The sequence below is a fragment of the Oryzias melastigma genome, linkage group LG16 (genome assembly GCF_002922805.2).
Source record: "Oryzias melastigma strain HK-1 linkage group LG16, ASM292280v2, whole genome shotgun sequence".
Lineage (NCBI taxonomy): Eukaryota > Metazoa > Chordata > Actinopteri > Beloniformes > Adrianichthyidae > Oryzias > Oryzias melastigma.
The window spans coordinates 900,696-917,544 of record NC_050527.1 but is presented as its reverse complement, the minus strand read 5'-3'; the positions used below and the strand labels follow the sequence as shown (position 1 = coordinate 917,544).

Sequence of the window (16,849 nt, the reverse complement as noted above, 5' to 3'; positions counted from 1 at the left end):
AAGCAATTTACTTTTTGACGTCTAGTTATACTATGTCTGACATGCTTCTGGATGTTGATTGATTATGTAACAAATGCCTATGTTTATGTATTATTTCCTGATTGCTTGAAAAAAAACATTTCAAATCAAATCAAATTAAATCAAATAAATTGTCACGTATGCGTGGGCACATGCGTCAGTAATTTTTTTTTGTTTGTTTTTTTTCATTGAAATCTGTTTTGTTGCATTTACTCAAGTCAATGTCAGAGCCAACTGCTTGCACAAAAGTATTTGTTTTATTAGTCATATAATCATGCACCAAAATGTGAGTAATGAAGTAATAAGGGTTTCTGTAGTACTTGAACTAGTACTGAATTTGAATTGTAATTCGTTTTGTTACTCAGTTTCTGACAAAAGTAATTACATTACAGTAATTATTACTTTGTAATCCATTACCTCCAACACTGGCCAAGACATTGGTAAAAGCACAACCAGGGAACAATGAGTTATTGAGCAAATCAGAAGGAAATGAAACTATTGCAGTAAAAACAAAGAAAGATGATTAACTTGTTTGTAAGGGAGTATACATAAAAAAAGAAAACAGAAACTGTGTTGTGATATTGAGCAATATTATTTCAATAGAATTGGTACCCTCAGCATTAGGATACAGAAGCATAGTGAATATTTATCTCACGAACAACTAATGCAATGAATACAGTCTGCCATTGTCAACAGAGGAGAAATAAGTATTTGTACACCACCATCTCTGGATTACAATGCCTGTGTCATTTATTTCATTCATACAGGATGTGTTACCAACCTGTGACTTTTAAAATACACGATTCAGAATATTTACAGTTTAAGTTTGGTCACAGACTTAGCTGCACTGCGGTTTACTGTTTTGTACCTTACAATTACAAGCAGGAAGAGTAGCCAAAACTTCCCTCAATTCAATTCTATTATCTGATTTACCAGCATAATTTGGGGGAAATTCTATATTATTCCTTTAAGAAAACAATTTCATATATACACAGAAACCTAGTAAATCAGCAACTGTTCATTCAGATGTGAGTTGTAAAGGTTGCACGTCAACGTTGATTCAGGCCTTCAATAAAAAAAAAAAAAAGTATTCAAACCACGATCAAAAAGAGAGCTGTAAAACAGGCAGAGAAAAATGTTGTCATTGTCAAAATTTGAAAACGATCATAAATATTTATAAAAATATTTTATACTCTACAGGCTTTACATGCTAGTAAATACATACCAACTGCAAGAATCAGTCCAAAGTGACCACGCCCTAAAAAGAATTATGAAAGCAAATGTTGTTGATTTATTTGTTGTTCATGCCAACTTAACTATACAAGAGATTTTAAAATAGCAAGCTATGAGGACTAAAAGTCAGACAGAAGAAAATTACAGAATCCTATTATGTCTGGTCCTTTAACATCAGTGGTTATATTCAAGCTACAGTCGAGACAGTCTGTTTTCAATTTGTTTTCCCCTCACTCTTTGTTGTCTGTGCAGGTCAGCTACGGTTTCTCCTGAAGGGTTCCGTCCACTCACCAGTGGGTCTCTGGTGATTGGTGCACAGCTGCTTGGGCTTTTAGTTCAAATCAATTTTTTTTTTTTTTTTTATTAAAAAGCGCTTCTTATGCTTTGAACAGCTCAAATAACTTTGTAGTTAAAAATAGAAAAACAAAAGGCTCCCACCAAAATTTTAATTCAAACTAACCCACCCTCTACTCCCTTCCGTTGAAACCTACCCCCATGTATGACTACTGGAACTACCTCAGGGGCTGAAGAAGGCCCCAGTTCAAATCCCGGCTGGGGGATTTGAAACAGAAACATCAACTGGGGACCTTTCTGTGTGGAGTTTGCATGTTCTCCGCGTGCATGCGTGGGTTTTCACCGGGGACAAAGCGGTCAAGAAAATGAATGAATGAATGAATGAATGAATGGAATTACCCCATAACAGAGCACGAGGGTTAAGTGTCTCTGTTACAGTCAGTGTGACTAATCTGTTGAGTTAAAATTGGCTATTACTTTGCCGCACTACAGTTAGTGCCAATTTTCATGATGGTTTTTGAGTTTTTCATTTGTTTATTTTTTATTAAATTATTAATCCTTCACTGAACCTTACCTGATCTGCTCTGCATGTGGGAACAAACATGTCTGATAGTGATACAGGTTTGAAGTAAAATGTTTAGTTTTTACCTTTGGATATCCCTTTAGAAAAAAAAAAAGAAAAAAAAATACTGAATCAAATCAGTGAAGCAAACAACACATAAACATATATTTATTTACTTTTTTAAATATATGCATTTGTAGTTTTAAAAAGATCAAAACAGAGCAGAAAATTCCAAATTACTCATGTCATGGTTTCAAAATGGAAACTATGACAATGACTTTAATGCAGTACATGAAGGGAAGATAGATAAATATTTCATACCTCCGTGACTGCTTGTATTCTCCTGCTCACCTAAAATGGGAAAAACAGGCTTTGGTGAAAAACATTACAATAACAAGAGAACATTTGGCTGCTTATCCTAATACCTACTTTTATTCTATGATGGGGAATTTGAGTTGTTTTGGTGTGAAAAAATTAAACGACTAGATATTAAAATACTAGGTACTGGGTAAAATTCATACATATAAAATCAGAAACCTCATTCAACACTCAGTAACTGTAGTTACCTCTCTGAACTTGAAAAAAGCCAAGAAGTGCTCAACCTGCACAACTGAGCCTTTGAAAGAAGGGGAGCTGCAGAATGTTTTCTGTCCACAAAGCGCTCAATTTGAACAGAGAACAGATGGTTTAAGAGTAGCCACTAAAGAGTACCACCACCTTTGAGCCACATCATTAGCCCCACCAAGTCACAATTTATTTTAATAATCGTTGGATCAATGACATTTACATCTGCTCACATGACTTCTATCACTGCTGTTTTACATCAAGCATAACTGCAGCGGAAAGTGCCTGTGCTTACTAATCCCAAGACCACATTTGATGCAAAAGCAGTTCTTAACCTTTTTCATTTTCTGGGCGCTTCAGCTGAAATAAGGGAGTCACATAATAGAAGAGACGTCATACGTACATTCTTTCCAGACTTCGAGGTTTCCGTGGTCACCTTCTACTTCGATATGTGTGATGTTTCTTGAACAGTAGATGATGACAGGGGACCTGTCAATGCATGGTAGACAGCTATTTGAGAGGGCATCAACTCTGGAGCATTCCGTTCTTGTGTCATTCTGGAGTGGACTTTGATAGAGGAGTTCATCCTTTTCCCCATAAATGGAATGGAGACTTTTACAGTCTGTATGGTTGCAGGTGAAACAGTTGTCTCCATTAAAATCTAAAGAAACAAAAATATAAAAAGCGTGCCATTTATTCTTTAACAATAAAAAATGTTGTCTCTTTAACATTATTTTTTCATTAATAAATTGATACTCTAGACTTCAAGATTTAATTCCAAGTGTAATTTTTTGCTTGTTATAACTTACCAGAAGATGAGGCACAGTCAGGAAGCAACACGACTGCCACAAAGAATCCAATGACTACTGCAAAAGAAGCCAAGAGAAAGAAGCACATTTCCATCAGGAGTAATAATTATTTCAAAGTCTTAAAGTTGCAGTTACAGTTTTGTGACCCCTCTCATCTTTTGAAGCAACAGCAACAACTATCAACAAGTAGCAATAAACTACCCTTCTTTAAGTTGTCTACAGGGAATAAGGCTTTGTAAGACTTTTTAAAATCTACAAGCCTGTATGCCACCACTGCAACCATGACTGATCTTCCTCAACGGACACAAGTTCTCTCCCTATAAAGGTTGTTTCCTATATGTGTGATGATATGTACAATGCTCTGGTTGGAATGTTTGTGGTGGGAAACCTGGATGTGAGTAACATTCTATTTTAAACAAAGTGTGCACCATTTAAAACAAAATGCGGCTGTGGTGAATGTGAAGGATTTGTGTGCCTGGATGTATGCATGTGTCTGGTGAAAACTATAAACTAATTGACTGGGAAATGACAGGATAGAGAAAAAAAAAAAAACAATTTAAGTCTTCAGGCACTGTTCTGCAACCTGTGACGCTGCTTCGTCACAGGGACTTTAAAGACTTTAAAAGGTATGTGGCCCCCCTGTTGGTAAATGACTGCGGTTTATGATTGCATAATACAGGAGGGTAACATTGAGTAAGTGTTTAGTCTGCCACTTCTCACTTGGTTCTAAAAATAAAATACTAGCAGTGAGACCCACAAATATAAGGCTGCAAAAAACACAAAAAATATCACAATCACAACACTAAACATAGCAAAAACAGCAGGAAAAAAAATCAAAGTCTTAACTACCAGAACACATAATACACCCTAAACACTACAAAAATGACAAAGCATTGCTACCCATAATGCATACTGCCCTATTCAGGTACTGCAATGGGTAGTGTCATTACAATTAAATAAGCCTTCCCTTTTAGTCCAGAAATGTTCTCAGTTGTTCTTTTTTTGTTCAATATTTAAACACAGAGTTCAAATTGAGAAAAACAAAATATGCAAACATAAAGAAAAATATTTAGTCGGTGTAGAAAACATGCCACTGCAAGCACAGTAGTGAAGAAGCAATAGTTGGAAAATTTTTAGTATGTCAAAAACTGTTAGATTCAAAGCACATTAGCTATATCAATGCTCAGGTTTGAAATTTGAACTATATAAACTATAATTTTCTTCTCACCAGTAGTCCTGATGCGTTTCTGAGTGGGCCTCCTGCTGCCATTCTTTTTTCTCCATCCAGGTATGCGTCTTGGTGGGATCATTCTGTTCTTCTTTGCGGATGGAATAAAAGAAATTTTCCTTTCTGCCTTTGCGAAACCAGCTCTTCCAAGTGAAGGTGTGGCAACTCTCTGCTCCCCTTCACTTACTGATTGGCTTAGAAAAGGCAAGCTAGGGACCACAGAGAATGTGTTTTCTTTGTATGACTCAACCCCTACAACTTCCCGTGCCACCTCAAAGAGAACTTGCCCTTCCTGCAGTGCAATTGGCCTCACAGAGCTCCCTTTAATGGCGATGGGGTCAGTGTTTTCAAAGCTATCACTAAATGTGTGGGTCAAGTTTGCAGAAAAGCCCGCCTGCCTGTGAAATTAGAAAGAAAATTCAACAATTCCCTTTGGAATAATTAAAGTATCTTTCTATGAATTTAAATTATTTTAGAGAAGAGTTAATATGAAAAAATAAATCTATCAAATGGATTATTCATTTAATTTTAAACATTTTTGAGAATGACATAAATGGACATACCCGCTCTCCTGAGTGTGAGAAGATCCTTCAAGATCAAAAAGAAAAAAAAGGGTAAATTACCACAAACGTTTTCATGCACTATGAAATGACTTTGATCAAGTTTTAACAATAAAATAAGTCTAAAATAAGAACTCTTGATTTTTCACCTTAACTACTTGCAAGGAAAAAGTTACTTTTGTCCAAAGAAATCGATGCTAAAATACAGAGATAGCCTACCACTCTTAGTGACATGTGCTCTGCAATGAGGCACTGCTTAACTTGTTTAACCCACATTCAACTTAGCATTTAGTCTCTTCTCAGAACAGGAAAACACAAACAGTGCAAAACTGAATATGTTTCCTTTGCTGCTTGAATATTCAAATTCAGATGGATCAGAGTAATGGAGTTTCATATTTAGTTAGTGAGAAGCACCTCCCTTACGTAGAAGAGGAAAGCACATTATTACGGTTCACTTGTAGCTTAAACTACAGAATTTAAATACACAAACGTACCTTGTGGAGAATTATAAAACTCTTCTGCTGTGAGAGCCATTGTTGTTTCGGGAGGACACAGGATGCAAAAAGTTGGTTTGATCTGCTAACCGTGAGCTGAATAGCTTCAGGAAATTGATTTTTTTCTTTTCCTTTCCTTTTTATTTTTAGCAAAACAATAAAAATACTTCCATCTAGTGGACAAACAATGTTTTATTTGTTTAAATACAAACGTACTGGAGAAAGGCGAGGACAGACACAAATCAGATAAACTTTAAGTCCCTAAGCAGCTGACTTGCTGACACTTTGGTGTCATTTATCAAGAATTCTCATTTTTGGATGATAATTAATAAAATAAAATGTAAGAAATAATTAAGGAGTAGTATATGTACTAATTAAAAATGGTGCTTGACTTAGAGTGAGAGCGTGGAAACCCTTCTGAATTTTGATAATAGATCTGCATATGGATTATAGTAATGAACTTCAGTCTGGCATTAAGAAAAAATATTTTAATAGGTTGCAGCTAGTTCAAAACTCGGCTGCATGCCTTTTATCCAGGACCAGAAAGATGCAACAATAATTTTATTTTTTTTAGTTAGTTTTATGATTGACTTTAAGATTCTTTTATTAGTTTATAAAAGTTTAAACAGAATTGGGCCTTCATTTTTAAGCAGATTTACTTTTAGTTTATGACCCTCTCAGAGCCCTTAGGTGCAGGTCTGCTGGTGGTCCCAAAAGTCAGAACTACTGAGAAGAACACGGTGAAGCCACATTTCAGCACTGTGGACCTCGCCAGTGGAGCATCCTGCCTGAGGATGTTCATCCACTGTGGCGGTTGTTTGTTTGTTTGTTTTTTGTGTGTAGTTTTTTACGTGTCTATGTGTTTTGATTTTATAAACTGTATTGATTCAAATTATTTTGGTTGTACATGTGCACGTTTGTTTTTTTTTATCTTAGTGTTGTTTATTATGGAAAGCACTTTAAGTTACATTGTAGCAGTAAAAGTGATATACAAATATTGAAAGTTGAATTTGAATTTATTTTCAGACTACAGCAGAAGAACCAAATTCACTGCCTGAGCTTTTTTAATCTTCACTGTAATTTTTGCATATCACTTATTTTAAACACAATTTGATGAAAATTAGTAGTAGTTTTATTCTTTCAATAAGCTCCATGACTTGTTAAGATCTGAGATTTCTTTGGTGAGGAGTGCTCAGTGAGTTTTTGTGTTCGCTCAGACACTTAAAAAATGAGAGGGACCACTGCTTATGTGCCACAGCATGTGTTACATGCAGAGAATTACCGTTTGATTTCCTCTACATGTGCTCCTGAGAGATGACATTTGGTGGAGGGCTAATGAGGCGTTCAACCAGGCCCCGGAGTCTGCCGAGTATGGATCTCTGAGAAAGAGACTCTCGCTCTCAAATTACAATCATGTGATGGTGTGTCAGAGACCCAACTGGGTTTTTTCAAGATGGTCACGTTCCTCTGTCAAAAAAAAAGAAAAACACTGAGAAGAGAACTAGATAGTAGTAGTTCACTTTCGGCTTATCCCTTTCGGGGTCGCCACAGCGTAACAGCACCCACTGTTTGGCATCAGTGATTTGGCAGAGTTTTTACACCGGATGCCCTTCCTGACACAACCCTGTACTTGAGGGGCACAGGGACCCAGTTAGGCAGCAGCGTCAAGGGTCTTGCCTAAGGACCCAATCTGGGAGGGGATCAGTGGACAACCCTGGGAATCGAACCCAGGGCTCCTGCGTGTCAGCCCTTCACCTAGCCCACTGGGCCACCCAGCCGCTTAAGAAGAGAACTAGATAGAAAAATCCAAAACATAAAACCAAACAATTGTAGCATTACAATTCCAAAATAAAAATGGTTTTATGAAAATTTAATTGGAAAACATATTTTCAAACATATTTTCAAAAGACAACCAAACCCCATTTTTATATGTAATATAATTTTTTTTTTTTACCTTATTTTCATTTAATGTTGTTATCAAGAACTCAAACTCATTTAATAATATGCTGCCACAGTATTGGAAAGAAAACTTAACTTCTGACTTGTGGTTTGGAAGAAGGTCTTTTTTTGTGTGTTTGTTTTGGATAAGTAATTTTGAAAATGATTAGAATATATGCCCTGATCGATCATTACAGAAAATGTAAGTATCTGATTAATATTGATATCCTAAATATTTAACAACAATATTTAGGTGACTCACAAAGAATTTGAGGCCAAATGAACAAATACTTTTTTGTAAAAGTATTTTTTTTTCAGATAACTAGGACATGTAATAGCAAAAACAATAGCCTTTCTGTAAGCCAGTGCTAAAAATATCATAACCCCAGTTTCGTTCCGTTTTATTTCCAGTAATTCCTAACTAAGTGAGAGCAAAGGTTTTTCCTTTATTGCGTGTCGGCTTTTCCTCGTTTACAGTGTACTTATCATGCTTTGACTCAATCACACAGACGGAAGTGCTCTACTCCAGGCCACGAGTCAGAGGCAAAGTAGGAGTGGATAAGGAATAAAAGAGGCAGCTATGCCGCCTCATGTTCAGACCTGACAGATTCTTTCTTCCAGCGGCGGAGAGGTAAGAGAACATTTTCTTGTACCATTAACCAGGACAGTTTGAAAAATGCAAGGACTTTCTTAAACTATCTACTATATTTATACTTACAGTGAGTTTTATTACACAAAACCAAAGGTCAACAGTTATCCAGGTTTTATTAGTTTAAAGAAATTTTGTTATTACTCATTTTCTGTTTTGCTTTGTCCATTGTCTAAGTGGATCCTTACTTTATTATTTGTGGTCAGCAGTATAAAGAGGCAGAAAAAAGCACAATTCTTGAAAGATCTTAAAGTATGTCAATATAAAATGTTAAACTTTGCAGAACCCATTAAAAACTAAATACTTAAAAGAGCCTTAATCAAAACAAGTAAACATAGTCATTATCTTAAAAAAAAAAGCTAGAACAAACTTTCAAAATCAACTTAAATGAATATAATCATAAAAAGTTACCTGGAACTATTGTACCTCCTTCAATGCTGTTCTAAACAAAGAAAAACAAACAACATGTTGGATTATTGTAACGTTTTAAAAAGTCTTTACAAAAAAATAGGCCAAATTTTTTGTGCTTAAGTTTCTATCTCAATACTGCTTTTGGTAGACGATCCTCTCACACGACATCTCATAGTATGTAGAAACCCAAACCATACTCACCTAGACTTACCTGTTAGTCAGCTTTTACATGTGCTGAATAAACAAACGACAGTTACAAGAAACAGCAAAAAGCTAACTTGAATTTACTATAATGTCGAACCTTCAAAAGGATGTCTTTTCTCTTTTAGTATACTTCAGATTTTTTTATTTATTTTCACAACAGGAACAGTGTGTTCACTGCAGACTGAAATGTTAGTTCATGTTTATTTTTTCCAAGCCCTTTTTTTAAATTCCTCTCAGGTATTTTAAATTTGTTATAAGTATAGAAACTGAAAACTGAAATTAAAAAAGAAACTTGTGTAAAACAATCTCGTTAAAGATCAAGTGGTTCAACAGGTTCTTTTTGTAAATAGCTGGACAGAAACCTAATGCATTACTCATACATACTATCACATATAACACCTATCTTGGAATATTTTGATTTAAAAATAGGATTTTATAAGGCAAGATAAAAGCAAAGAGAAATAATATCTTGCTTTTAGTTTTGGTTTCCAAGCAGTAGTTTCAACGTCATGGCACCACCTGAAACCACGAATCGTACTTTATGCTGGGAATAGAAACTCTGACATAAACCAAAACATCAGTGGTTTCAACAACAAAACTGCATCTCTACTAATGTGGTGTTTTCAGTTAAGGTGTAAAACTTTTTTTGTTTCAGTTGTGACCATGTTTTCTGTAAGTGACCCCTCCCATTGGCATTCTTTGTCCTTTTCAGCTTTACCTGAATGGCGTATCCAACTGGTACCATCGCTAAGGGTGGTTTTGGGAAGGTGTACAGAGAAAACTACAATGGGACTTGGGCTGCTATAAAGAAAGTCCCTCACTACCTCATCACCAAGAAGGATTTGGAAAGAGAATGTGAAGTGTACAAGTAAGTGGTGAACTAAAAAAGCTCCTCGCTAGTTATGAATTTTAAAAAAAGGACATTGTTTATTTATTCTTTGTCTTTTTCCTTTTTTAGTGAAACAAGTAAAACATTGCATCCTTTTTTTATTCAAAACTCTATCCAATGTGAAAATGCATGATTTTTTTTTAATTGAGTTCTGTTAAAATCAGCACGTATTTTATCCAACAGACTGGCAAAATGACTGATCATTGAAAAAGAAACCTTGTTTCTACAGTTCAAGATTTGTTTCATCAATAAACTACAGGGAGGCAGCTGATAAATGATTAAATCAAGATTGAAATGAATGGTAGTTCCAGATAAACCCACCAGAGTTGTAAACTTGTTTCCAGAAAGTGAAACATCCATGAATTCCAGTAAGAAAACTTACCTCAAGGCCACAGATCTGTCAACTCAAGTCGTTTCTGTTTAAACTTGTTCCACACCTTCAACAAATTAGCTGCCCACAGTATGAATTTGGCTAAGGCAGGTGGGACAAGTTGAAATATTGAAGAAATGTGATCCTTGAACTGATAGGCTGTTGCATAGCCAATGTCTTAAAGATCCACTACACTGAAATGTGTATTTTTAGCGTTTTTAACGTGTTCTTGTCACATTTTTTTCTGATGATGGATGTAGAAAATTAAGCGCAAAATGTTAATTCTAAGTATTTAAATCTTTGTGAATCAAGACGAAAAAAAATGCAGTTGTATTTATGATGTAGAATCTACAATTGGCAAATCCTATGCTCGTTTCTTGTGACAGTTAAAGTCCCAATCCGACTATATTTTTATCTGTTGTAAAAGCTTTCCCAGTGGTCTTATAATTATGATTATGCAGTTTTTTGTGATTTTTTAAAGACATTTTCCAGATAGTGGCAGGGATTCTTGAGAATTTTGCCTCTGAGTTGTGGGCAGGACTGTTGCGCAGAAGTAAACCTCAGTTGATATCCCATCATCCCACTAGCTTACAGCCCCTCACAATCCCAAGATAACATTAGAAACAAAAATGAAAAGCAATGTTGGAGCTATTGAGCCATTTAGTTCAGAGATGGCAGCTCAGATGAATAAAATAAAGATGTTAATATATCTATTTGTCTGCAAGTGGATGAATTACGACTCAGATTTTTAAAACTGTGGGTTTTTATATGCTCTTAACCCATCACGATTTGAATAAAAAAATACGGAGAAAGTTTGAATTTTAAATTCGTTTATATATGTCTTCCAATCATGTTAAAAACCAAAACACAATTTTCATTTGAGCGAGTCTTAAAACAGTTTGAATTACCTTTGCTCCTGTAATTTGTGCATTTTGCTGTAAGCTAGCAGCAAAGTTTAAACACTCAGCTATTGGTGATGGGAAAAGGAGCGGAGTTGTTCCACAGCAACAACCCCCCCCCCACACAACTCATTCGGGCTTCTAATTAACTACTGCCACTCTGCAGAAACTATGTCCTAGAAAGTGTCAATTTAAACAGGATAATTATAAAAAAAAGACCACTGGGAATGCTTTTATAATAGATAAAAATTGATAAGAGTGGGTCTTCAAAAACATCAGTGTGAACTAATTTAACCCCATGCAATTACATATTTGTCACATTTAAAGGAAACTTCATGTTGAAATGAAAGGACAAGTTATATCTAACTATAACTATCCCCATTCCAGTAACTTGTACCACACCTCTTTAAAGTTATAAGCTATCAAATGTGATCAACACCACCTTTACCTATTTATTTCCTTAAGCTCTGGTACAACCTGTTCTGACAGAATGAAACACATCAGCACATGTCTGTTTGTAACTGGTTTCAAGTTTTAGAGGGAATATTTTATGTGGTACACCTCAGTAATATGTCTTAATGTACTTTATTTACTTAATGTTTTATTTTATGTGTCTTTATACATTTTGTTCAACAGTAAGACTCAACTTTGATTAGGCTTTATATCATTTCAAGCTTTTTCTTTCTCTCATTGATGTGTAGTAAATCAAGCCATCCCAACATAGTGAGGCTTCTCGGGGACATAACCCTCACAGATGGGAAATGGATCATTCCACTAGAGTTTATCCATGGAGAAGACTTGGAGACAACTATATTCAAAGCAGCAAAGTCTAAGCTACTGGTACAGTAACTAAAGAAACAAAACAAGCTAAAAAAAAACATTTGACACATTTTTTCTAAAGTAATCTATACGATAAAGTGGATTTCATCACAGCTGGACTAAATTCAATCACATTTTCTTTTGATGCAGCTGACTCCTACCACTAAAGCCATCATAATTGTTGGGATGTGTGAAGGCCTGCTTCATCTGCACTCCAAAGACATCGTTCATCAAGACCTCAAGCCAGAAAATATCATGGTATGTGAGATCTATTGCACATTTTGCAAGTGTGAGAACAAATGTCAAGTCTCAGTTCTGAGAAAATGCCTCATAAGCAGTTAGAAATTGCTTAACAGAATTCAAGCCTGTTTTTGTGGAGCAGATGTTGCTCCAGTAGCTTCAGGCTAAAATATTGACTCACTACAGTAAGACGAAAGATTAAATAAGGTCAAATTAACAGAGTGTCTCAAGTTTAGATGCACACAAAGTTTTTTTTCTCCTTTTTTGTCAGTGATCAAGAAACTAAAACAATTTAAATAAATCTATATGGAAAAAAATAAGAAAAAAAATTTTTTTTTTCAACTTTTTTTGGTTTGTATTCTTTGCTTTTTAGGTTGAACATGGCACAAACCGAGCTGTGATCATTGACTTGGGACTGGCCAAGTTCTTCAGGTATGGACTGAGCTCCGCAGTTGACATGGGAAACGAGGCTTACTCCCCTCCAGAGGTGCTACAAAGAAGGTCACCGCGAAACCAGCTATCAGATGTTTGGGCTATGGGAAAGATCATTGCTGAATTTCTGGCCCGAGTCCGGCTGTACACACCCACCGTCTGTCCAGCGAAGATCCGAGAGGTCCTGGGGACTCAAGCTTACTGCAGTCCAGTTTGTCGAATGGTGGAGCAAAACCCATCTCGAAGATCAACAATGGCTGGAGTCATTGAGGAATTACGACAGGCAGGGGGCTTAGGTCGGATCACTTATCCAAATCCTCCAAAAGATAACCTTAGTGTACCAGGAAACAATGCTGCAGACAGAAGGCAAAGTCCAGGGCGAATAGGTAGAAGCCCATCTCCACAAAACAGAAATCTCAGACCTATGAATAGAGGACTTTCACCATTTAGAGGGGAACCATCCCCTTTTCGCCGAGATTTATCTCCATCCCCATTTCACAGACACAGATCTCCATCCCCATTTCTCAGACACAGATCTCCATCACCGTTTCACCAAAATAGGTTCGATCACTAATGAGAAAAAGCCAACAAACTTCAGCTCTTCACCCCTGGATCCCTTTACAAACTGATTGAACAAACCTCAGCAATTCTGATGAAAAATCATCATTGTGTGTCACTTTATTTTTGTCATTCTGTGGTCAAGTGCAATGCATCATAAGTAGGGGTGAAATTTTCCCTAACAATATTGCTTGTCTAAATTTGGGGGGAAAAGGGGGGGAAAACCAACATCAAAGCTAATAAAGTTTTTTTCAAGGAAGACGGGAATGACTGATTTTTGACAGAAGCTTCTTACTCAGTTAATCAGCATGCACAATGCTGAAAAAAATGAGGTTCAGGAAACATTAGGAAAAAATTACAGTAAGAGCTTTTTCACAGATGAGAATCAGAGGAGCAGACACTTATCTCATTTCAGACAGTAGCGCTCCCCTCTGAGCAGCTGTTGGAACTGCAGGATGGGCTTGGTTCACTTCAGTCGGTGGTTCTCCTCAGACCGCCGCGGGTTAAACCAAAGTGAGGAGGAGCATTTCTACGTTTTTAACTGAAGTCCGTGTGAATGAATGGAACGGAGATTCAGTCCTGGGGGGTGAAACAAAGACGTTAGACAACCGAGATCGGTGGTTACCTGAGCTGGCTTGCGCTCAGCGGGCTGCTAGAGGTGGTCATGGTGCTGGACCCCGAGGGCGTGACCTGTGCAGCTGCTGCTGCTAAATTGGGCAAGTTCTGCATGGTATTCAGACCTGCAGACACGAGTCACACCTGTCAGGACCTGAAGGGAATGCAGGTTCGACTCTGAGTCTTTACCTGAAACCGGGGGAGGCAGACTGCTGCAGCAGCTGCAGGTAGAGCTGCAGCAGAGAGGAAGGGTCAGACAGGAAGTGTTCTGGATGGCTGCAGGACAGGTGGTCTTTGAACACATACGGCGAGGTACTGCGGCCCCAGGCTGCCGAAGCGGTCAGGTTCCCCCACATGGAGGCGGAGCTGAGCTGCTGCATCTGCAGCTGCTGAGCCAGACACTTCTGCTCCTTGTCCGTCTTGGTGTCTGCAAACTTCACCACGATGGGGGAGGAGAATCCCTGCAACATATAGAAGTTGTGAGCAGGGAGGGGGCGGAGACAGCAGTGTCAGGACGGGCACCTCCATGGTCTGGGACTGGTGCATGGACTTGATGGCTGCCTGGGCCATCTGTCGAGCTGTGAAAGTCGCGAACGCACATCCTGAAACCATTGGATCCAGTTTGCCTTCCCTTCACCAGTTCGATGGAAACCACAAAGGGGGGGCGGGGGGGGGTGTCCTTTCCACCTGCTGGACCTGTGTCCAGGCTCCAGCAGACACGGGGCTGTATGGAGTGTGCAATTACCCCGCCCTCTGATGGAGGGTAGGGTCTTAACGCCTGTTCTCCTAACCCAGCCGGATCCTGCAGCTTTTCCCATGGGGTGGACTTGGGACCCCTGTCGCTTCTCTTTCTTGGTGCGGCCTTGCCAGCACCATACCCCTTTAAGAGGAGAATTATGGTCAACAACTAAATTATAAAAAATAATAAATACAATTAAAAAATAAATAAATCCGCCATCTCTTCTGTTACAAAAATGTTTTTATTTTATAAGAAAAATGGAAAATAGAATAACTTGAGGTTGGCAACAAATAAAGAGGTGAATATATATATATATATATATATATGCATACAATTGTAAATAAAAGGGGCTCTATGAAGCGACCGGGCCTTAAAACCTGTTTGAAGAAATGTGGCCGTTCTCACGTACATGTGGTTGAAAAAAATGTTGTATGTGTGTATGTACATTATGCCCATAAAGGGACTTTATTTTGATGTTGTAAATACATGGATGGAGTTTTCTTACCTGTTTCTGTCGGTTTGATGGTGCTGACGAGCAGTTGGGCGTTCGTGGCGACCTGCTCGCCGTGTTGGAATGTGCATTTCCTATTTTTGTAAGGACTGGAGGATACCACCAGAGGGCGCTCTCCCGATTGACCACTGTTGGGCGTAGGTAGAAAAAAACGAAAAGGGGAGGAAAATGTTTAAATTTAAAATCCCCCAAATAGCGACAGAACAGACCCCGATCCTTCTCACGTCCATGGAGACCTCAATCAGTTGAGCAGGCCCGCGCACCCCGGAATACACGCACGAATAAATGCAGCAGCGTGTCCTTGATGGAGACCGGGGGGATTTAGGGGAACCGTTGGGATGAGGGAGTCCAGTCAACAAATTCAGACTTCACAGCAAAAGTCCGCATCATCTACAAAATCTTCATATCAGCCTACCATTTTAATAATGTTGAGGGTCCAGACACGCCCCCCTCCATTATCAAAGCCACACGAGCTCTGATGTCAGTCTCGCGCTCCTCTCAGGAGACTAATTCATGCGTCTAATTCAGGCTGCAAAATGGAAAAGTGTGGCGAAAATGAAACTTTGGTTGGTAATTTTATGGAGGAGCTGTACTATTCCATATGATACGCAACTTATAATTTAAAAGCTACAATCAAAACAGTGGAAAAAAAGAAAGACAAACATTAAACAAACAAAAAAAAGTCCAAAGCACATAACCTCAGACGTGAAATCTATTTCTACAGAGTAAATCCTCATCTTAAAATGTCGACAGAATGCGCCTCTTGTTGTTTTAAACTGCTGCATCGGTACATTCCATTGAGGAAAACAATAGGACAATGATTAGTACATTGTTGAATTGTAAAGTAGGTGTTAAATGGTCTTCACGGACGGCATTGATGAAGTCTGTCAATCAAGCCCCCCACACGTTCGACGTCAGACGCACAAACGTTTATTGAGACATCTAATCAATTTATAGCTCGAATAACTTGTGATAAGGGGAAAAAAAAAATTAGGATTAGAAAAAAGAAGTTAAGCAGAAAGCACCAGAGGAAGAACAGCTATTCCGACATATAAAATGACTGAGAAATACCTGTCTGTTTTTCAATGTAAGTCAATGGGACTTTGGCCTTTTTGCAACCCAGTGGTACTTCCTATATGGAACACGAAAGCTTCCTAACAGTGACATCTTCTGGTCACTTCTTGTCATTACAGAAACCACACAGATTTTCTTAGAGGCAAACACAAAGAACTGGAAATACACAGCAATTTTAATTCTCAGAGAACATTACATCAACACAACAGCTAGAGACGTGTGTAAAAACTGACGGAGTTCCCTGACCTGGACTGGAGAACCTCGTTTAAACTGACTGTGATGTGGGCCAGAGAGAACCTCGACAGGAGGCTGAAGGAGATGACCATCAGAGAGACTAATGACTTTCTGGGGGCCAACTTGGAGTACTTTACATTGAAGAACAAAACATACACCATATGTACACGTATACATACCCCCCCAACATATGACCAACCCATGACCCCACACACAATGAATACTTAAAAAGAAAAACTTGTAAAATAAACTTAAGGCGTGCCTCAGCTGTGAGGAAACACTGTTGGGGATCCTATCATACCAGGAGCCAGCTGGTTCAAAGGAGCATCACCACATTAAGATTAAATATAAAATATGAAATAAAATCCATAAAATAAAAAATAAATAAACTAATTTAATAAATAGACAGATAAGATCAACTAAAAACTTAAAAACTTTAAAAATTAAAAAAGGTGGGTCTTGACCCTCTTCTCAAAAACTTTACCGTCTCTGCGGCCCTGAGACT

General features: G+C 37.8%; 3 protein-coding genes across 7 annotated transcripts; 1 reads left to right on the top strand and 2 right to left on the bottom strand.

Moving 5' to 3' along the window:
• Nucleotides 1–182: 182 nt before the first annotated feature.
• LOC112143611 lies at nt 183–8,809 on the bottom strand. Of its 2 annotated transcripts, XM_024267703.2 has the most exons (10): nt 8,761–8,809; nt 5,763–7,229; nt 5,272–5,296; nt 4,709–5,106; nt 3,481–3,537; nt 3,075–3,332; nt 2,429–2,458; nt 2,194–2,205; nt 1,244–1,276; nt 183–1,132 (listed from the first exon to the last, which is right to left on the bottom strand). In XM_024267703.2, exons 2-10 carry the CDS (start codon nt 5,800–5,802, stop codon nt 1,110–1,112), a joined length of 876 nt encoding a protein of 291 aa, XP_024123471.1. In that variant the 5' UTR covers nt 5,803–7,229; nt 8,761–8,809; the 3' UTR covers nt 183–1,109. The 2 variants fall into 2 exon arrangements, with proteins under 2 accessions (XP_024123471.1, XP_036071727.1); XM_036215834.1 differs by having other exon boundaries at nt 183–1,276; nt 8,761–8,808.
• On the top strand, nt 8,102–13,222 carry zmp:0000000881 (spindle assembly checkpoint kinase). 2 transcript variants are annotated; one of them, XM_024267699.2, is made up of 5 exons: nt 8,102–8,331; nt 9,677–9,832; nt 11,824–11,962; nt 12,092–12,199; nt 12,555–13,222. In XM_024267699.2, exons 2-5 carry the CDS (start codon nt 9,687–9,689, stop codon nt 13,185–13,187), a joined length of 1,026 nt encoding a protein of 341 aa, XP_024123467.1. In that variant the 5' UTR covers nt 8,102–8,331; nt 9,677–9,686; the 3' UTR covers nt 13,188–13,222. The 2 variants fall into 2 exon arrangements, with proteins under 2 accessions (XP_024123467.1, XP_024123468.1); XM_024267700.2 differs by lacking the exon at nt 8,102–8,331 and adding an exon at nt 9,148–9,581.
• Nucleotides 12,532–15,531, bottom strand: LOC112143612 (CUGBP Elav-like family member 1). 3 transcript variants are annotated; one of them, XR_004949312.1, is made up of 5 exons: nt 15,031–15,519; nt 13,976–14,666; nt 13,057–13,911; nt 12,770–12,966; nt 12,534–12,671 (listed from the first exon to the last, which is right to left on the bottom strand). XR_004949312.1 is itself a non-coding variant. In XM_036215835.1 (3 exons), exons 1-3 carry the CDS (start codon nt 14,396–14,398, stop codon nt 13,824–13,826), a joined length of 438 nt encoding a protein of 145 aa, XP_036071728.1. In that variant the 5' UTR covers nt 14,399–15,531; the 3' UTR covers nt 13,785–13,823. The 3 variants fall into 3 exon arrangements, 1 of the variants encoding a protein (XP_036071728.1); XR_004949311.1 differs by lacking the exon at nt 15,031–15,519 and having other exon boundaries at nt 12,532–12,671; nt 12,766–12,966; nt 13,976–14,088; XM_036215835.1 differs by lacking the exons at nt 12,534–12,671; nt 12,770–12,966 and having other exon boundaries at nt 13,785–13,911; nt 13,976–14,019; nt 14,093–15,531.
• Between the last annotated feature and the right edge of the window lie 1,318 nt (nt 15,532–16,849).